The following is a 20,631-nucleotide window of genomic DNA, read 5'->3' on the forward strand; positions in this document are numbered from 1 at the left end:
AGCTCTGGGAGATGAGGAATAACCATCTTGCTGAAACCGTGATCAACTCCTCTGAAAGGATACTAGGTTTACATAATTACATTTCTAACTACTTTCAGAAATTGCTTATTAATTGCTTTTCAACTACTGGAAATTTTTATACTGTATTGAGAGATCTGACAGCACTAGATAAATATCCCTTCAATCCTTAGCAAAAGAAATGTTTAACTATAAGTTAATTATTTATTTGAATAAACAGCAAAACGATGCTTAGAACTTTGATTTTAGAAGTTTATAAATGGACTAAGGTTCCGGATAAATTTCAAATGAGATCTTAGAATTGATTATAAAGAATCCTTCCCATGGGAAAATGCTTTTGTTTTGAATTTAAAAAATCACTAAAGGGTAAGATTGTAAAAATTGAACACTAGAGGGAACTAAAGATTACAAGTAAAGGAGAAGAACACTCAAACTGAACTTACAATTATAGAATGAAGCAAAGTATTTTAACATTGGGCATACTGAAGGACATTTTTGAACAATGGATCCAGAAGTTAATTTTAATAATACCTGCCTCTGGCTGATGTCTTAATAAATAAAAAGGATATAGACAAAACAAGAGACAATGACCTGAGTCATTTACCCTATATTGAGTTTAGAAAAAAGGCTTCTTAAAACTTTGAAAATTTTTGTGAAAAGGGACAAAGGAAAAAAATTGAAAAGAAATCAAGTTCCATGATATTATTTGAAGGGGCTAAAGATTAAGATTGTTAGAAATAAAACGAATATAAAGTTGGTGTACTTGATCAAAGTTAAAATTAACTATGGTAACCCTTAATGGACTGTTCGTGACATCAGAACCAAAATGATAATGCTTTATGAATTTGTTCACAGATAAAGAGATAGAATATGGGAAGAGGATATCATTTATTGTATTTTAAGAGAAAATGGTAAATTACTAAAATTGTTTATAGTTGTGATGAATGTGGGAAATCATTTCTTTATAATTTTTTTAATACATTCTTTTCTTTTTTCCTCCTTTTCCTTTTTTTCTATACCTTCTATTCTAGTTTTCTACTTATATTAGTTTTCACTGTTGTAATTAGATTATTTAATAGAATTACTATATAAAAAGGAATTGGCAATTGTATATCAAAAGCCACTACTAATACTAAGAAGGTCACACTTTCCCCATCTAGGTCATGATGCAGGTCATTCAGTACAGTGACCAGTGCAATCTCACAAAATCAGCCCTTAACCCTGACAGAAAAGGGCTCAGATAATCCACTTTTACAGTGCTGAGAATTTGATCCATGCAAAATCTACAACTGAGGTCATTAAAACCTTTATTGATAGGCAATGAGATGATCCGCTTCAGAGTATGGCATAGAACCATGATGGCTGACTGACTGAACTGACTGACTGAACTTTAAATCACTCTCTCCAACCTTGGGACAACCATTGTGGCAACCACTGAGGGGGTCGTTTCTCTTACATCATGAATTCACCACCGGATGGATGGAGCATTTCTATCTCTAGGGCTATTTAAGGGCCTCCCGCCGTGAGAGGGCGGGCTGGATGTCATTCTCCGTTTGGCTGAAACTGTGAAAGACCCCTCAAACTGTCGTGAGAGGACAGTGTATTTACCAGTGGAGCCTCATGGCTGTGTGTTACATCTGATTTTGGGATTACCAAATGGACCCCTGATTACGATCTCCGCCTCCCTCGTTGTAACCTAAGATGTATACTACCTGTGATCTTCTTGCGCTGTGAGATTCCCCCCTCTCGCAGATCTGGCCCTCCACATTATCGAGGGCCTACCTCAAGGACGGGTTTTGGGACCCAGAGAGGTGGCATGTGAAAACCAGGGGGTTGAGGGATTTTTTATCAAATTTTTAATTAAACTTTTAAGGGGTCCCAGGGAGGGGGAGGGTCGAATTAGAACTCGGGTTGTGGGTTTGGAGAAAAACCCACAAGGGGGAGGGTCGGGTCTGGCCTTGAAGTGCAGCGAGGGGGGTGTGGGACCTGGGGTCGAGGGGGGTGTCAGAGCTCATCCGGATAGTGTTTCAAACATCAATACTGTGGGTGGGAGGGGTAGATATGGCGGGAGCAGGGGGCCATATCGTGTTAGGGGAGCGCGCACCCGCTGTTTATGAGCGATGGCGTGCTCCGGCCCCCAAGGCTCCACCCATTCTCCAGGTTGCATAGACCCTCAGGGCCCAAGCCTTCAGCTGATGCTATGCAATGCCAGGTCCATAGTAAATAAAGCCCCCCTCATTTGTGATCTTATTCAGGAGGGGGGTGCGGACCTGGTTGAGCCAGGGGGGGTTCCCCTCATTGAAATGTGCCCACCAGGTTTCCACGCATTCCGTCAGCCAAGGTCACAGGGGAGGGGCGGGGGAGTAGCGGTTATCATTAAAGATGGTCTGAGACCGAGGGAGGCCACTGTTCCTCAGACGGCCGGCTGTGAATCCCTCCTTGTGAAATGGGGTCACGGGGTTCAGAGGGGTTTGCTGATCACGTACCTGGCTCCCTGCCACGTGGCAGCAGCCCTGCCTGAGCTACTCAACGTCATCGCCGCGGTGGAGGTTGATACCCCTAGGCTTATGGTCGTGGGGGATTTCAACCTGCCATCCGTGGGTGAGGCGTTGGAGGTGGCTCAGGAGTTCATGGCTTCCATGACAGCCATGGACCTGACCCAGTTAATTCATGGCCCTACCCACACGGAGGGAAACATGCTGGATCTGGTTTTTGTCTCTGGACAGTGGTTGAGTGATCTCGAGATAGGGGATATAGTCACCGAGCCCTTGTCATGGTCTGATCACTCTCTCCTTCATCTCGACCTTCGAACCGCTACACCCCGGTAAGATGGTTCCACCCCAGGCGCCTGATGGAACCTGACAGGTTCCAGATGGAGCTTGGGCCATTCCCTGAGGCTCTGGCACATGCCTCGACTGGAGACCTAGTGGCCGCCTGGGATAGGGCGGCCGCTGGAGCTCTGGACCGGGTCGTGCCTTTGTGGCCTCTGACCCGGCGCCGATCTCATTTAGCTCCTTGGTTCACTGAGGAGCTGAGGGAGTTGAAGCGCCGGAAAAGACGCCTAGAGAGTAGTTGGAGGGCCAGTCTTTCTGAATCTGACCGGACACTGGTAAGATCTCATATTAGGAATTACCTAGTGGCGATAAAAGCAGCGAAATGTAGCTATTTTGCTGCTCTTATTGCGTCATCAGATAATCACCCGGCCACCCTCTTTAGGGTGACCCGCTCCCTGCTCCACCAGGAAGCGCGGGAGGACCCCTTGGAGGGTAGAGCCGAGGATTTTGTTCAATATCTGTATGACAAAATCACTCAGATTCGGGAAGATCTGGACTCTGACTGGGTAGTCTCAGGGGGAGGGACTGGGGCAGGTCTTGAGAATGTTATCTGGGATGAGCTTGATCCTGTGACCCCTGAGGACGTGGACAGGATTCTGGGTAGACTGAACACGACCACTTGTTTATTGGACCCGTGTCCCTCTTGGTTAGTGCTGGCTTCTCGGGAGGTGACACGAGGCTGGTTCCAGGGGATTATAAATGCTTCGTTGGGTGAGGGTGTCTTTCCTGCCGCCTTGAAAGAGGCGGTGGTGAGGCCTCTCCTCAAGAAGCCTTCCCTGGACCCGGCAATGTTGGTAAATTATCGTCCGGTCTCCAACCTTTGTTTTGTGGCGAAGGTTGTTGAGAGTGTGGTTGCGCAACAGCTCCCCCAGCACCTGGATGAAATGACATATCTGGATCCGTTCCAGTCGGGCTTCAGGCCCGGGTACAGCACAGAAACGGCATTGGTCGCGTTGGTTGATGATCTCTGGAAGGCTCGGGACAGGGGATGCTCCTCTGTCCTGGTCCTGTTAGATCTCTCAGCGGCTTTTGATACCGTCGACCATGGTATCATGCTGCACCAGTTGGAAGAGTTGGGGTGGGAGGCACTGTGTTGCGGTGGTTCTCCTCCTTTCTCTCTGACCGGTCGCAGTCTGTGTTGACAGGGGGACAGAGGTCGACCCCGAGGCCCCTCATATGTGGGGTGCCGCAAGGGTCGGTCCTCTCGCCTCTCCTGTTCAACATTTATGTGAAGCTGCTGGGTGAGATCATCCGTGGTTTCGGGGTGGAGTACCATCAGTACGCTGACGACACCCAGCTGTACATCTCCACCCCGGATCACCCCAACGATGCCCTTGAAGTGATGTCCCGGTGCCTGGAGGCCGTACGGATCTGGATGGGGAGGAACAGGCTCAGGCTCAACCCATCCAATACCGAGTGGCTGTGGTTTCCGGCGTCCCGATATAGTCAGTTGACGCCATCACTGACTATTGGGGGCGAATCATTGGCCCCCACGGAGAGGGCTTGCAACTTGGGCGGCCTCCTGGATTCACGGCTGTCTTTAGAAGAGCACTTGATGGCCGTGACCGGGAGGATTTTTCATCAGGTTCACCTGATTTGCCAGTTGCGTCCCTTTCTGGATCAGGACTCGTTACGCACTGTCACTCATGCCCTCGTCACCTCCCGCCTGGACTATTGCAATGCTTTCTACATGGGGCTCCCCTTGAGGAGCACCCGGAGGCTCCAACTGGCGCAGAGTGCGGCTGCGCGGGTGGTAATGGGAGCGACATGGCGCTCCCATGTAACACCTCTCCTGCGCGAGCTGCACTGGCTCCCGGTGGTCTTCCGGGTGCGCTTCAAGGTTTTGGTTACCACCTTTAAAGCACTCCATGGCTTAGGACCTGGTTATCTACGGGACCGCCTACTACCACCAATAGCCTCCCACCGGCCAGTACGCTCTCATAGAGAGGGACTCCTCCAGGTGCCGTCAGCCAAACAGTGTCGACTGGCGGCCGCTAGCAGGAGAGCCTTCTCTGTGGGGGCACCTACCATCTGGAATGAGCTCCCCCCGGAGATATGGAGGATCCCGGATCTGCGCACCTTCTGCCGCGCTGTGAAGACCTTTTTATTCCATCAGGCGGGCTTGGCCTAATCTCTTCCCTTTTTTAAGTATGTAAATTTTAATCTGTTTTTAAATTATTGGGGTGTTTTAATCTGTCTGGGCCAAAATGATTTAATTTGATTTTATCTGGTTTTTAAATTTTTTGTATCTATGTATTTTATTGTTTGGCTGTTCACCGCCCTGAGTCCTTCGGGAGTGGGGCGGTATACAAATCAAATAAACTAAACTAAACTAAACATGGCGAACTGATGGCACGTGTGCCACCTAGCCATATCAGTGGGCATGCCAGCTCAGCTCTGGCCCGCATGCACGCACCGGCCAACTGATTTTCGGACCTTCTGGCCCCACCAGAAGTAGAGAAACAGGCTGTTTCCTGCCTTCGGAGGGCCTGGGAGGATGGGGAAGGCTCGTTTTTCTTTCTTACCTGGCTCCAGATCCTCTCTATGCATCTGCGGAGGGCAAAAACAGCCTTTCTCACTCCCTCGGAGGCCCTCCGGAGGCCTGAAAGGGCCCATTTCCCAACTCCCAGTGGGACAAGAAGTGACGGTTTTTGCTGTCCCCAGCCTTCAGAGAGGCTCTGTAGGCTGGGGACAGCCACTCCGAGGGAGTGGGAAAGGCTGTTTTCGCCCTTCCCAGACACATAGAGAGGATCTGGAGCCAGGTAAGAAAGAAAAACGGGCCTACTGGGCCATCGCATGTCAGAAGCAGGGGGGAGGGGGAGTTGCACACACATGCGCAGGGCAGGACGCATAGAATTATGGGTGTAGGCACACACACGCGCAAACCTCCCCCGCCCCCCCCCCTTCCTGGCACGCGATGGCAAAAAGGTTAGCCATCACTGGCATAGGATGTTCAACTTTCTAGAGCTAAAGGGAGAATGTTGGATTTTCTGAGAATACTTACTTAAAGTGGAATGAAACAAAAGGAAGACTCAACTTCTGTCATGTTAATGTAATAAAACCATATCTTTACAACCCTGAAAGTTATGTTTCTTGAAGATATTATGGAGTCCTCTTAGGAACGTAATATTGTCATTGTATAATGGCTAAACTTTTCTTTTGCCCTTCCAAATCTTTTGCTTAGATTGGTTATTTTCAGTGTCATAGTTTCTTGGGCATTACCTACCCAAAAAATAGTAGAAAAGGAAGATAAAAGGGTCAGGCTTTATTGCCATCACTTTCTCTTTATGTTTGAAAAAATAAAGTTATGTAACATATTGTGCTAATTTGCTCTCTTTTGGATGTCTTTATGAGATTGTACCCAAGAAACATCTACTCCCATAGAAGCAACATTGCTTTACTCACAATTATTATTCATTACTTTATAATAAAAATAGTTATTGGAATGTTTAGCTTCTTAAAAACTACTAAATATAATTACAGAATTACTGAAAAAATAGTATCAGTAAAAGCAGACTTTTTGTTCCTACATTGATGGGGCTTACAATTTTGATAGAGTGACTGTTGGGTGATAATGTACAAATGAGTACCACTAACTGGGAAACAATAGATTAAGATTGGTTTAGTTGAATAGGAGCACTTAAAAGCAGTAGCATACATATTAGAAAGGTGACCCTGTGTGTCCTGAAGTGGATATGACTAAAAAGCACCTATATATCTAGGGAAAGCTGTGTAATCTATTAGTTCTTAGGTATTTACATCTAATTTCCTACAGAACATGAATTATTTTCTTGAAAATGTCATTTAGTCTCCCATCTTTTCAATTAATTTTTTTTAATGTTAACATTTATTTTCCACTTCTTTCCTCCAGTCCAAAAGGCTATAGCTCAGTAAGCTATAGCCTCCATTAAGTCTATTTTTGGGTCTCACTATGAGGTATACAAAACTAGTTAATAAACAGTCTTAACTTGCAATTCTAGGTTTTATAGAGTTCAAAAGACTTTTATTATTAAACAAAGAGCTTTAGTACCAAATTTGAATGTTTGCTTTCAGTAGAGTTGTAGTTATACTTCACTGATTAAAAATCTACTAAACAATTCCTTACCTTTTGTATCTGTTTCCAATAGTCCTAGAGGTATCCTGTTAAAATATATTTTAAAAACACAATTAAGTACCTAACATTTATAATTGCTGATTTATAATTATAACTCAAAACAATTAGAGATGTGTGCCTGACATGAGTCCAAATACCATTCTTCAGTTAATATAAAAATCCAGCAAAAACCGTTTACAGTGAGAAACTGCTTCACAATCATGAAGGTTTTTACAGTAGGATCCAGTACATTTTGGACCATGGAGCCCAATGGAAATTCTGCTGAGAATTGTATCTACAATTATTTATCCATAGTCAGAGGACTTTATATGGTAGAAATATAGTGAGCAATGAGCATAAATTGTCAGCAGCTTTGAAAAGTGGTGTTAATAAGAAGTGGTATTGCATAAATGAAGAAGGGAATAAATATAACTTATTGTTGTTCATTTATATCCCAGCTTTGCCTTAAATTACACTCAATGCAACTTATGAAAACATCCCCAAATGAAAAATAGATAACAAAAATTAAAACAACAAGGGATATGTCATTTAAATATATCATTTATTATTGATTATAAACAGACTTCCAAATTGTTCAATTTCAAGTCCGATCATCATTCCCCTGCTAACATGACCAGAGGACAAAGCTTCAAGGACTAAAGGAGATCACTATTGCGCCTGATATAAATAATTACAAACCATTTTAGCCACTATGTCACCACTTTACATATGGAAACTCTCTTTCTGGAAATAAAAAAATGGGCAAAGAAGCCGATGTGTCCGGTCACAGACATTCTTGCTAGAACCTGTTTTTTATCTTGCTATACTCCACAGCGCTAAGTACAAGTATTATGAAATCTGAAATTATTCATATATATATATTTATATATATATAATAAACATTAGTGCTGTTCTAATATTATTCACACTTCAGTGACTACCATCTAGTTCTTTGACTTTTGTAATAACAGAATGAAACAGAAGTAGGGAGAAAAAAAGCAAGGAACAGATTTTCTTCTTTGGTATTTTATAAAGCAGAATCCTATACAATTTGTTACAGCTTGTTTGGAAGAAACATTTGAAAATTAACATGCAACCACAAAGATTTTGGGAAACAAATGTCAGGCAAGCTTTCAATTCTGCTTATAATGGGAATTCATCAAATATCTCAGCATTCCCACACAATTAAATAGTCACTTGAGATTTTCATTCTAGCTTTTATGTTGCTGGTACAATATTTTTACTGAAAGTTTCATTATTAGCATCATGGAATGGCTTCTGAGTACACAGACACACATACCCTACTATATGAAACAATGTGATAAATAATGAGCAATGTTTTATTTTGCTGTGCACTTATGTTAAGGTAAAATGTGAAGTATTAAAATTATCTATTAGTTCAGGGATAGGAACTGAATTCTAGATGTCAGAAAAATATTGCAAAATTAGGAATTTTGCATATTTGAATATTACTGAAATAATACCCCATGAAATATTTAACTCTTGCAATGAATAAAATGAACAAGTTTTTTGTTTGAACTGTAAAACCCCAATTTTCATAGTGAAATATTCAATAAAGTTTGTAGCTTTTTATATTAAGAAAATAGCAGATTTCACTTACATAGGACTAAGCCCCTTTGAACCAAAGGGACTTTGAAGGTGCAATGTATTGCAATGAATGCTTACTAGTTCTATTAAACAAAGTCCTTAGTAGTCTAAGTAATTATGAAGAGAATTCTTTCATGGAAGCTGCTTGGGTTAGATTTTTAGCCCCCAAAGATGGCTAAAATTTTTCTAAATGTAATAGTAAATGTAATGTAAATGTAATATATTAAATAAATATGGCAAATACATACTATTGTACATGATAACTAAAATTAATTATGTATAGATATTTTTTTTTTTTAAAAAAAATGAACATTTATTTAAGGGATATCAGTTTTAGGTGTTTTTCTGTAGTATCTGGTAATGAAAAGCCTATGTAATGATAGGGGAACTCCAATACTGCAAATCATTATTTATGGGGGGAAAAATGCTACTGTAGTTAACTAACTAAACCCATCAGAGTTTACTTATTACAAAACTCTTTGAAAGAAATAGTTAAAATTAAAGATCAAAACAATTAACAATATTATCTAGAAGACAATGAAATTGGTTTGGCTGACTGTTTTAATTTCAACAGAACAAATCACTGTCATTGGATATATACTTGGTCAAACTATTTACGGAGAGTCCTCGACTTACAACAGTTTGTTTAGTGACCATTCAAATTTACAATGGCATTGAAAAAAGGAACTTAAGATTGTTTTTCAAACTTATGACCATTGCAGCATGCCATGGTCACATGATCAAGATTCAAATGCAGCTGACTCATATTGTGACAGTTGCAATGCCCGGGGTCATGTTATCACCTTTTTCAAACTTCTGACAAACAAGATGAATGGGGAAGCGAGATTCACTTAATAACCATGCTCCTAACTTAACAACTGCAGTGATTCATTTAACAACTGTGACAAGAAAGGCCGTAAAATGGGCCAAAACTCACTTAACAGCACTCTCACTTAGCCACAGAAATTTGGGCTCAACTGAGGTCCTACCTTGAGGACTACAATATTAACATATAGAAATTCTGAGATTACAAATTGAAATGCAAAATAGTGTATACTGGCAATAAGGGAGGGCTCTAGTAAGGCTGCTGTTCTGGGTTATAACAGTTAACAGTTAACTGATTTGTATTCCTGTGAATTCTGTTAATTCATGTTGGTCTGATTTTAATCAGAATATTTACAGATTGTACTAATAAATGTAATAGTTAAATCCTGGTGTCGAGCCCCGGATGGGTCTTGCCATTGTTGGGGAGGAAGATGAGAAGGGGCCAAGCGGCTGTAAACTCCAGTGACGTGCTCCCAGCTGTTTGGAGGGACTTTGCCGCTCAAGCACAAAAGAAACGAACGCGTTCATTGGAGCTCAGTGGAGCATAAAGCTTGCGAATGGCGCCTCCTTGTGACATAACAGGAAGCGCGCCCTATCATCGAGCAAGCTAGTGGGAAGGGGGGTGTGGTGTTAACTGTTTGATTGCCAAATGGTAAATTACTTGTTACTAAGTATATAAAGAGCGCTACACAGCGGCTGCGTGTAGCACTAACTTTAAACGTCGATGCCGGCTTGTGCCTTACTCCTGCCTGTGTTGCTGTGCTTAACCTGATTAAAGACGCTGCAAACCGCTTCGTTTCCTTCTGGTTGTTGTTTGCTTCCAGAGCGGTTGGGTAGACAAGCCGAGAAAAAGTTAGCGCTCTCCTCAATCACCATCCCACCTTTTCTAGCGGTGTTTTGTGTGTTGGAGGAGTTTTGCTATGGCTGAGGGGACGGCGCCAGGAGCCTCGGAGTTGGAGGTACCTCTACAGGCAGGTGTGGAGGAGATGCTCGTGGAAGCGGAGAAGCTGCAAACCGCACCCCCTGAACAGCCGGTGGTCAGACCCAAACTGCGCCAGCTATGTGAGGAGGATTGTTGTGGGCCGGCTGGTATGCAGAGTCAGGGGTTTGAGCATTCTGGACAGGCTTCCGGTGGAGACTGGTGGCCCAGTTCCACCCACACTGGTTCTAAACTGCCAACTGTTGGGTCCGTCTTTCAGGGGCTGGAGGGAAAGGCGCTGGACAGATGACGAGGAAGCCGATTGGGCATTTGCAGCCAGTGGCTGATCCTAGTTGTCCGTGGGAGGAGGTTGCGATGGACTTTATAGTGGACCTCCCTTCTAGCAATGGATATACCGTCATCTGGACGGTAGTGGACCTATTTTCGAAGCAAGCGTCCTTCATACCCTGTCGAGGTTTGCCGTCTGCTCGACGGTTGACAGACATGTTCATCCAACATATTTACTGTCTTCATGGAGTTCTGAAGCGAATTATATCAGATCGGGGTGTCCAATTCACCGCTCAATTCTGGAGATCTTTCATCCACCAGATAGGATCTACCCAGGGATTAAGTTCAGCCTTCCATCCCAGTACTAACGGGGCCGTAGAACGGACTAATGCCGCAGTGGAACGTTATCTCCGTTGTTATGTTTCTTACCAACAAACTGACTGGTCTGCTTTGATCCCGTTTGCTGAAGTCGCATACAATAACATCAGCCATCGTAGTATGGGCTTTTCTCCTTTCCAAATCATCTACGGGAGAGAATTCCCTGCCATACCTGAAGTAGAACCTCCAGCTACAGATGTAGCTACGCCTTCCGGCTGGGCAGACAAAATCCGACAAACGTGGCCAGAGGTTAAGGCTGCTCTACAAAAAGCAGCGAGTGAATACAAACTGTATATTGACAAAAAAAGAGCAGATCCAAAACCGTTTTCAGTGGGGGATCAAGTTTATTTATCAACCAAATATTTAAAACTACGGTTGCCTAGTAAGAAATTAGGACCCAAATATATAGGTCCTTTCCCTATAACACACGTGATCAACCCCGTCACTGTAGTGCTCAAATTACCTTCACTGTTAGGAAAAGTACACCCTGTTTTTCATAGCAGTCTCCTAAAGCCCGTCAGTGGGGATAGAGCTACGACTCAGCCTGACCCACCAGGACTGAGCCATACCGCCAGTATGAGATAGATAAAGTGTTAGATTCCCGACTACGCAGGGGCAGGCTGCAGTACTTACTACGTTGGAAAGGTTATCTGTTAGCACAAGCGTCTTGGGTGGCAGCTCCAGACGTCCATGCCGACCGGTTAATCTGTCGGTATCATCGCCAACATCCAGATAAACCGGGACCCAGTGGGTAGAGTATCTTCTGTAACTAATGTCTCTGTTTTACCTCCTGCAGGTGGACTCCTGGTAGAGGGGAGCCGCCTGTCGAGCTCTGGATGGCTCTCACCATTGTTGGGGAGGAAGATGAGAAGGGGCCGAGTGGCTGTAAACTCCGGTGACGTGCTCCCAGCTGTTTGGAGGGACCTTGCCGCTCAAGCACAAAAGAAACGAACGCTTTCATTGGAGCTCGGTGGAGCATAAAGCTTGAGAATGGCGCCTCCTTGTGACGTAACAGGAAGCGTGCCCTATCGTCAAGCAAGCTAGTGGGAAGGGGGGTGTGGTGTTAACTGTTTGATTGCCAAATGGTAAATTGCTTGTTACTAAGTGTATAAAGAGCGCTGCACAGCGGCTGCGTGTAGCACTAACTTTAAATGTCGATGCCGGCTTGTGCCTTACTCCTGCCTGTGTTGCTGTCCTTAACCTGATTAAAGATGCTGCAAACCGCTTCGTTTCCTTCTGGTTGTTGTTTGCTTCCAGAGCAGTTGGGTGGACAAGGCGAGACCTGGTCTAAGACCACAATAACATTTTATTTATTCTTTTATTCTATCAGAAAGTAGTTACAAGTCTATGTATCTGTGCATTATTTCCACCTCTACTTACAGTATATTTGAGCCTTGATATCCCGTTCAGTTTATTAGAAATTTCTCTGTCTTAACTTTATCCAAATTGACCTACTCCTTAAAGAATTTGCTTATTGGACATAGCATACTCCAAAAATGGTGCTAGGTATACCTGATTCATCCTATAACTATCGAGTGCTATATACCACTTTATTTTATCCTTCATGATAGTACATAAATGGTTGTTTGGGTTTTTTACAGACAAAGAGTTGCTATAAAATAATCCAGAAGGCAGAGGCAATAGCCAAAGTTATGAGGACAAGTTATGATTTCTGTATCATATTATTGAATGTTAATCAATAATGCCTGATCAATGTAACAGTGCACTAAAATCATAAAAAATTAAAGGTGTTTGTAGATATGTATTACAACATCTCACCTGCAATATATATGAAGTATTTGGATCCGAAACAGTGGATTCATTTTGTATTGTATTTTGTTGTGTGATTGCATCTTCTTTTTTCCGTTCTTTTTGTCCTGCTTCATCATCATCATATTCATCCAAGCTCTAAAACAAAACAAATCAATGTTTTCCAATTTGCACATTAAATCTGAAGTACCACATTCAGCAGACTTTGGCTATTGCAAGATTTATATGGTCTGTTGGGTGTTAACAGACACCATTTGCCCCCTTAAGCTGCGTATAATGAATGAATGTATTGGTTAAAGATTGCCAATTATTTGCTTGGTTAAATGCAATATAATATTTCAAAGGAAAAATGTATATAGATATGTGATCTAGATTCAATGTAAGAAAAGTTCTGAACATATGTTTTAAAAGAAAGGAATTGTTCAAGAGCAGACATTATAGAACCTTTTAATTAAACTTTGATTGTAAATTTAAAAAATCATAACACCAATCCAAAAAAAAAAAAAAAAAGATCAGAGGAAAATCTCAAACTAATAATTAAGTCTTCATACTGGTATTCTGGTTGGATTGTGAAGACATCTAATGCAGTCTTTCTTAAGCTGATGACCTTCATTGTTTATTAAATTTAAGTTATTAAAATTACATAGACTACATAAAGTTATTAAGTTATTAAATTTAAACTGCTAACTCCAACTCCCATCATTTTCACAATAGGATGCATATGTTTCTATCCAACATGCATGAAAAGCACCAGTATAATTGTAATTGTTTTTACATAATGCTGTACCAATAAAATTATAACAAGTATTAAAAATAGATTAAAAGGGCATTGAAACTGACCTATGGTTTTAAAACAGTATTTCTGTAATAGCAAATGTACTTTAAGAACTGTTTGCTTGCTGATCTGCTGGATGTTACTTGCTCCTAACTCCCTGCTGCCAAAGACACATCACTGACAACTATAGATAAAGTGACAAGGATTTAATTTAATAGAGGAATAACCATAGGAAACTTCAGCTGCCAATCAATTTTTTGGCCAAGACAGATGAAATGGAAAACATTCTATCACATGTGTATGTCTTGACCTTTGAGTGCAATATTAATCTGAGATTTCTTTAAAGTGGCGTATCTTTTTTATTTTGCCATTTCTAACAATAGCCTATAGGTAAGTAATGTGCATTTTTTAAAAAATGTCTTGAATTGGTGCTGGGTGCCACCAAGACTTGAAATACAACACCAACACCTATAAGTAATCAATCTCTAAATGATGTGCTGCTGTCTACTAAAAGAGAAAAGAATAATTGACATGACTTAATCTTTATAAGCAGTGGTTCTCAACCTGGGGGTCGTGACCCCTTTGGGGGTCGAACGGCCATTTCACAGGGGTCGCCAAAGCCCTCTCTCACCCCCCCCCACGCCTTCACTCACCCTCACTCTCTGCTCTGTTGGAGCGCTGGCCGTTCGTTTACCCCGCCCACTCTCAATCTATTGCTGCCTCCTGAGTCCCAGCTGATGGCTAGAGGAAAAAAAACTGTTTAAATTCTTGCCGCGGGGTTTCAAAGGGCTGCCTTATAGCCAGTGGTGAGATTCTGCGTTTGTTAAATTGCTAGCTTGCCCCGCCCCTCCGCACCACTATTTATTGCCAATAAATAGTGGTGGGCAAGGGGCGGCCGAGCCAGCAATTTAACAAATGGTTCGGTGTTTTTTTGTAATTTTATTGGCCCGCAGAGCTTCAGCATAGGCTAATTAGCCCTTGATTAGATCAGCTCCCGACTCTCAGCTGATTTGCTCTCAGCTGTTTTGCTCAGGGCTCTGCTGCTTGCTGGAGAGATTTCTTTTCCCCTAGCTCTGCTGAAACACGAAACTGAAAGTAAAGCAGGCTGTTGGCTTTGCTGTTGCTGCAACGTTGGAAAATTAGGCAGGCAGATTTTTCTTTTCTTTTTCCTCACCAAAAAAGGTAGGTGCAAACAATGGGAAATTTAGGGGAAAAGAGGAGAGTTCAAGATTTTAAAACACAAAAGAAAAAAAGCTCTATTTAACTAGGGAATTGTAATAATTGAGATACTATTAATTGTATATTGTGTTGAAAGCAGAAATGGTTAAGTTGTGGTTTGGAGGAATATATGGGGGAAATTATTTGGTTTATTATTATTGGTAAATATAATCAATTGATTTGTAAGAAATTGGATTGCATGGAAATAATTGGAATATTCATGTTCATATTGATTAATATACAAAAAAGGTAGTTATATAACTAATTGATTTATATTAAAATGTTGAATTTATATTAAACAACTGTAATATTACATAATTAACCAATGTGAGGATGGATATAAAAATAGATGACAATGGGAAGGGGTATAATATAGAATAGAAGGGAAAAATTGAATTTGATTAAGATTAGAGATGAGGATGAAGGGTAATATTGGTTTTTTACAAAAATAGATGAGGAATAAATATGGTAAAAAGGAAATATAGAAATTGTAAATTTAATTGAAATGACTAAACACTGTGTTGGAAGAAATATCCTTCTGGGTTCTGCTCCAAGTGGGGAAAAAGACACTGGAAACATGGAGACTGCTTAGAAAGATGGTTTAATGGTGGACAGGATCACATGGCTTGAGTTCCTGAACAGAAAAGGGGAAGATACAGTAAATCCTCGGGTTTTTATGCTCTCTCTGGCTCTGCATTTCTTGGGGCCCCGAAAGAGTATCCTGATTGGTTGTCAGACTCCCAGGGGGTGGGGGTCTTAGCTAGCCTTGCTGGCTGATGGTCACATGTGCTTCCCAGGTCACATGTGGTGAGTTTCTGTTGCTAGATGGGTAGAGGGCTAATCCTATCTTTATTGGATCTTTGGCAATTCCTACTATGGCTCTGCCTGAAGGAGGTAGATCTTTGTTATGTAGAATAGACTGGCCCAGGCCTTAATGGCCCATTGACAAAGGGTGGGGGCAGGAAGATGGGAGCTGCTTCAAAACATGCTTATCCCAGGGAAATATAATATTCTGCCTTTTTCATATTTCCTAAAATATTTCACTCTTCCAGGAAAGGGGTGGGTGCTAACTTCCTACAAAAGAAAATACATTGTATGTTTGTATGTGTGTTTCTAATTATTGCTATTTATTCATATTTGTTCTCTTTTATTCTTTAAAGTTTAACAATTCATTCTTTATCTTAATATCTTTATATTTGTTGGGGTTGGCTTTTTTCCCTTTCATCTTTTTTATTGTACAGCAATCTTTCTCCTCAAACCTACCACCTTTCTCTTTTCTTTCCTTCTTACTTTCTCTTCCCCCCCCTCTTCTTCTCCTCCCTACTTCCTCTTCCTTTCTCCTTCTCCTCCTCTCTTCCTCCCTCTCCTTACCCTCACTCCTACTCTAATTTCCCTTCCCTTCCTTCATCCCTCTCTATTGCTGTATCCTTTTATGCATATGGACTACTCAGAGGGCTGAAAAAGTTATTTCTGACTGGTCCTCGCACTTTTGACCAGTCCTCGAACTTACGACTGTCCTCACATTTTACGTTTTTGCCCTATCTTGTCACCATGGTGAAGAGAAGCAGTTGTGAAATGAGTGACATGGTTGTTAAGAATGCTGCACGGGCATAAATGTGAGGATGGTCATAAGTGTGAGGACCAGTCAAAAGTGCGAGAACCTGTCAGAAATGACTTTTTTCAGCCCTCTGAGTAGTCCCTATACACATAGCCATGGCCACCTGGTCACATGACCAGCTAGCCACGCCCACCCAGTCACATGACCTCCAAGCCATGCCCACAAAATAAGCCACGCCCAAAGAACCGGTAGTAAAAAAATTTAGAACCCACCCCTGGTTGGGGGTCACCACAACATGAGGAACTGTATTAAAGGGTCGTGGCATTAGGAAGGTTGAGAACCACTGTTTATAAGCTACAAGCATTACCCATTATAAATGATCAGCTGCTTGGTTTACCAATATGTCCAGAGGTGAGAAATCTATGATTTGAGAACTTTAGAATAGTTAAATATAGCTTAAATCCCATCTAAAGAAGCAGTTAATTTAACACTGAAAGCAGAATTATTTACTGCCTCCGAGTTGTTAAAAAAATAAGACAATGAAGGATGTTGGTTACAGCTTGTTAACCTCATGGGAAACATGGGTATTTCGTGTAAATCAAGTCATGGCATTTCAGAATTCTGATACTTCTGTATGCTTTGAAGTGTACACAAATTAAGGAACAAAAAACTGCTACATAATGTAAGTTATTTAGGCTCTTACTTTTCCTTTTTTTACATTATTTCTTTAGCAATGAAATATACAGATAGTCCTCAGCCTATGACCACAAAATTTATGTAGCTGAGTGAGAAATTTGTTAAGTGAATTTTGGTCCATTTTACAACTTTTCTTGACACATTTGTGAAGTGAATCACTGTAACTGTTAAATTAGTAACATGGTTGTTAAGTGGAACTGGTTTCCCCATTGACTTTGCTTGTCAGAAGATTGCAAAAGGTGATCACATGATCCCGGGACACTGCAACCGTCATAAACAGTAGTTGTTAAACATCCGAATGTAAATCACGTAACAATGGGGATGCTGCAATGGTCATAAGTGTGAAAAATGGTCATGTCACATTTTTCAGTGCCATTGTAACTTCAAATGGTCACTAAATGAACTGTTGTAAGTCGAGGACTACCTGTAATAAAGTCCTTTCAATTGTCAGCAGGGTGGATAAAAATCAATGATTTTTTTAAAAAAAATCAAATTTTTTTGATTTAAATCGGATTTTTTTGATTTAAATCAGATTTTTTAAAATAAAATGCTTTTTGAGGAAAATATATTACCATCCAAAGGTTATTCCAATATGAAATAAAGATTAGTTTTTTAATTATGTAGAATAAGGCTGTATATGTTTAATTTTTTTGGTAAATAAATTCCATTAATCCATTCACAATGTCATGCTCTTCCAGAGGTTTTTGTAAGATTATTGGGCAGTTTCTCTGCCTACAAGATATTATCACAGATGGTTGGTTTACTTTTGCAGTTCTCAAAACTGAATTTGACTCAGCAGAGATCACATGCCTCTTCTTCACAGCAAAAATGTTATAACATGAACAGAGTTGAGAAAAAGACCTTAATCCTATTGTTCTACAAACCTATGAATACAGAATCAACCCCTTCAGTGCTAAGTTTCAAGAAGTTCAGTGAATAGAATAGAAACAATATTTTTCTGATTGTTTGGAGTGGAATAGATCTGCACAAGAAGAAAGTGAAATTAAGTGTGAGGAGGAAGGGCAAGCAGACAAGCAGTACAAAATGAAAAGTGAAACTTTCTGAGCACAATACTGCACCGCCACAGACAGACAAGTCTTTAGATCTTTTTGTGTGTATGACCTGAGGTTTATCACATTCTTTCCTTGGAGGAAAAAACCTATAATGGCAGCAGGCCGTAAAAGAGACCGAGTTTGGCAATATTTGAATGAAGTTCCTTTACCTATCGGTAAGGCAGGCATGCGTGCAAACTGCAAACACTGCAACAAAGAAATGCAAGGCCTGGTGGCCCAAATGAGGCAACATCATGAGAAGTGCTGTGATGAAGATGACCAAAGAAACACATTTGAACAGGCAGGATCTTCAGGTTGGTAAACATTTTTATTGATTCATATTTCTAAAGACTGCCTTGAACTGTCATGTTTGAGCAAAATTATATTTCTTATTATTACTGCATGTTACTGTCATTTGGTACAGTTATGAAGAAAAGCAAATATTCCTTTTGGGGCAGTGCTGTGTACAATAAGCAGAAATTGTATAAACAATAAAATAACAGCATTGACTTTTTTGTTTAGGGGAATTCATGGATTCTGGTAACTATCCACCTTCAAGATCACCATCCTCCTGTTGTACAGTTTCAGAGTTATCCATTCAGGATAGTGCTTCATTAGCATCATCATCATCAGACACCCACAGCCACATATCACTATCACCTAAAAGAAAGAAAAAACCCTTCCCTCCTGGAACCACCATAGATAAGTTTGTGATAAAAACTAGCAGATTAGAAAAAGAGTTAATTGATGAAAAAATTGCCCAGTTTGTTTATGCAATGAACTCTTCTTTCCATCTGACTGAGAACGCACATTTCATTAATATGGTTCAGTCACTGAGACCAGGATACAGTCCACCCAGCAGAGCAGATGTTGCACGGAAACTGCTGGATAAAGTGTATGACAGAGAAATGGAGCAATGTGCAAGAGCTCTGGAGGGTAGAATTGTTAACCTTAGTATTGATGGGTAATGTCCACAATGATCCTATTGTATGTGCTTGTATAACAACAGAAGAAGGGAAAGTCTTCCTTGCACAAACAATTGATACGTCAGGAAATGCACACACAGCAGAATACTTACAAGAAGTGGCAGTAAAAGCTATAACAACATGTGAACAAAAATTCAAATATCTAGTATGCAGTTTGGTCACAGACAATGCTGCAAATGTATCCAAGATGAGAAGAAATTTAGAAGAGCAGGAAGGGAATACAAAGCTAATAACATATGGTTGCAGTGCTCATTTGCTGCACCTCTTAGCCAAAGACTTAAGTGTTCCAGAAATAAAGACTAATGTTGTTGAAATTGCTAAATACTTCCGTAACAATCATTTTGCTGCTGCAGCTCTGAAAAGGATGGGTGGAACCAAGCTAACGCTCCCACAAGATGCTAGATGGAACTCTGTAGTGGACTGCTTTGAGCAGTATATCAAGAACTGGCCTATTCTGATGACAGTTTGTGAAGAAAATTAAGATAAAATAGATGGCACTGTCACGGCCAAAATCCTAACATTGGGCTTAAGAGAAATGTTGAACATATGCTGAGCATTCTGAAACCCATCTCTGAAGCTTTAAACAAAATACAGAAAAATAGCTGTTTTATTGCTGATGCTGTTGAAATTTGGAAGGAACTGAGTGAACACTTAAAAACAGAACTACACATGGACAGAATTAAATTACAAGCATTAAAAAAACGAATGGGACAAGTACTGTCTCCAGCTCATTTTTTGGCAAATATTGTCAATATCCAGTATCAGGGTCAAAACTTAAGTGCTGATGAAGAGGAGTTAGCTATGACATGGGTATCCAGCAATCATCCATCTGTAATGCCAACTATAATAAACTTCAAAGCTAAGGGGGAACCATTCAAGAAATATATGTTTGCTGAAGATATTTTAAAGAAAGTCACACCAGTGAACTGGTGGAAGTCACTTAAGCACTTGGATTTAGAGACTGTTCAAGTAATGATTTCACTTTTAACAGCAGTAGCTTCTTCTGCAGGCATTGAAAGAATATTCTCTTCCTTTGGACTCATTCATTCTAAATTGAGAAATTGTTTGGGATCCGATAAAGCAGGAAAGCTTGTTTTTCTTTTCCAGATTATTAACAAAGAAGAAGATGAAGATGATGAGTGAGCTACAGAGGACAGTATTTAAGTTTTTCATGTGTAGGCTGGGCTGACAGTCTAAGTTTCTTAAAATATATATATATATATTGTTTAGCCAAATTAGTTAACAAACATGGATGTTTGTTTAAGCAAATAACATATGCTATAATGTTATTGTTTCAGTTGAATAAATCTATTTAAATTGTTATTATTAAGGTAATGATTATTTTTCTCCTTCCTAAGTACAACAGAAAAGTTGTCCAAATATGAATGATTAACCTATTAAACTGGGAATAAAAAAACTAATATGAAAAGTTGTTATTCTAAAAATCTTCATCTACTTGCATATTAAAGTTATACCAGCAAGAATTAGTCTTTATGTAGAAAACTATGATTTAAATCAAGCCTTACTGACTAGTGATTTAAATCATGATTTTTTCCTAGAAAGTTGATGATTTTAAAAGGTCAATAAAAAAGTCAAACTCCATAATTAGGAAG

General features: G+C 40.6%; 1 protein-coding gene across 1 annotated transcript in view; it reads right to left on the reverse strand.

Moving 5' to 3' along the window:
- PAWR (pro-apoptotic WT1 regulator) overlaps window positions 1-20,631 on the reverse strand; it is a 58,062-nt gene that overhangs the window by 14,851 nt on the left and 22,580 nt on the right. Inside the window, exons 2-3 of the mRNA XM_070947145.1 lie at window positions 12,743-12,871; window positions 6,958-6,992 (exon numbers count right to left, since the gene is read on the reverse strand). Coding sequence (XP_070803246.1) covers window positions 6,958-6,992; window positions 12,743-12,871 — 164 coding nt within the window. The remainder of the gene's footprint in view (window positions 1-6,957; window positions 6,993-12,742; window positions 12,872-20,631) is intronic.

The sequence above is a fragment of the Pituophis catenifer genome, unplaced genomic scaffold, assembly GCF_029215685.1.
Source record: "Pituophis catenifer annectens isolate HBS135680 unplaced genomic scaffold, rPitCat1.0.hap2 SCAF_7, whole genome shotgun sequence".
NCBI lineage: Eukaryota > Metazoa > Chordata > Lepidosauria > Squamata > Colubridae > Pituophis > Pituophis catenifer.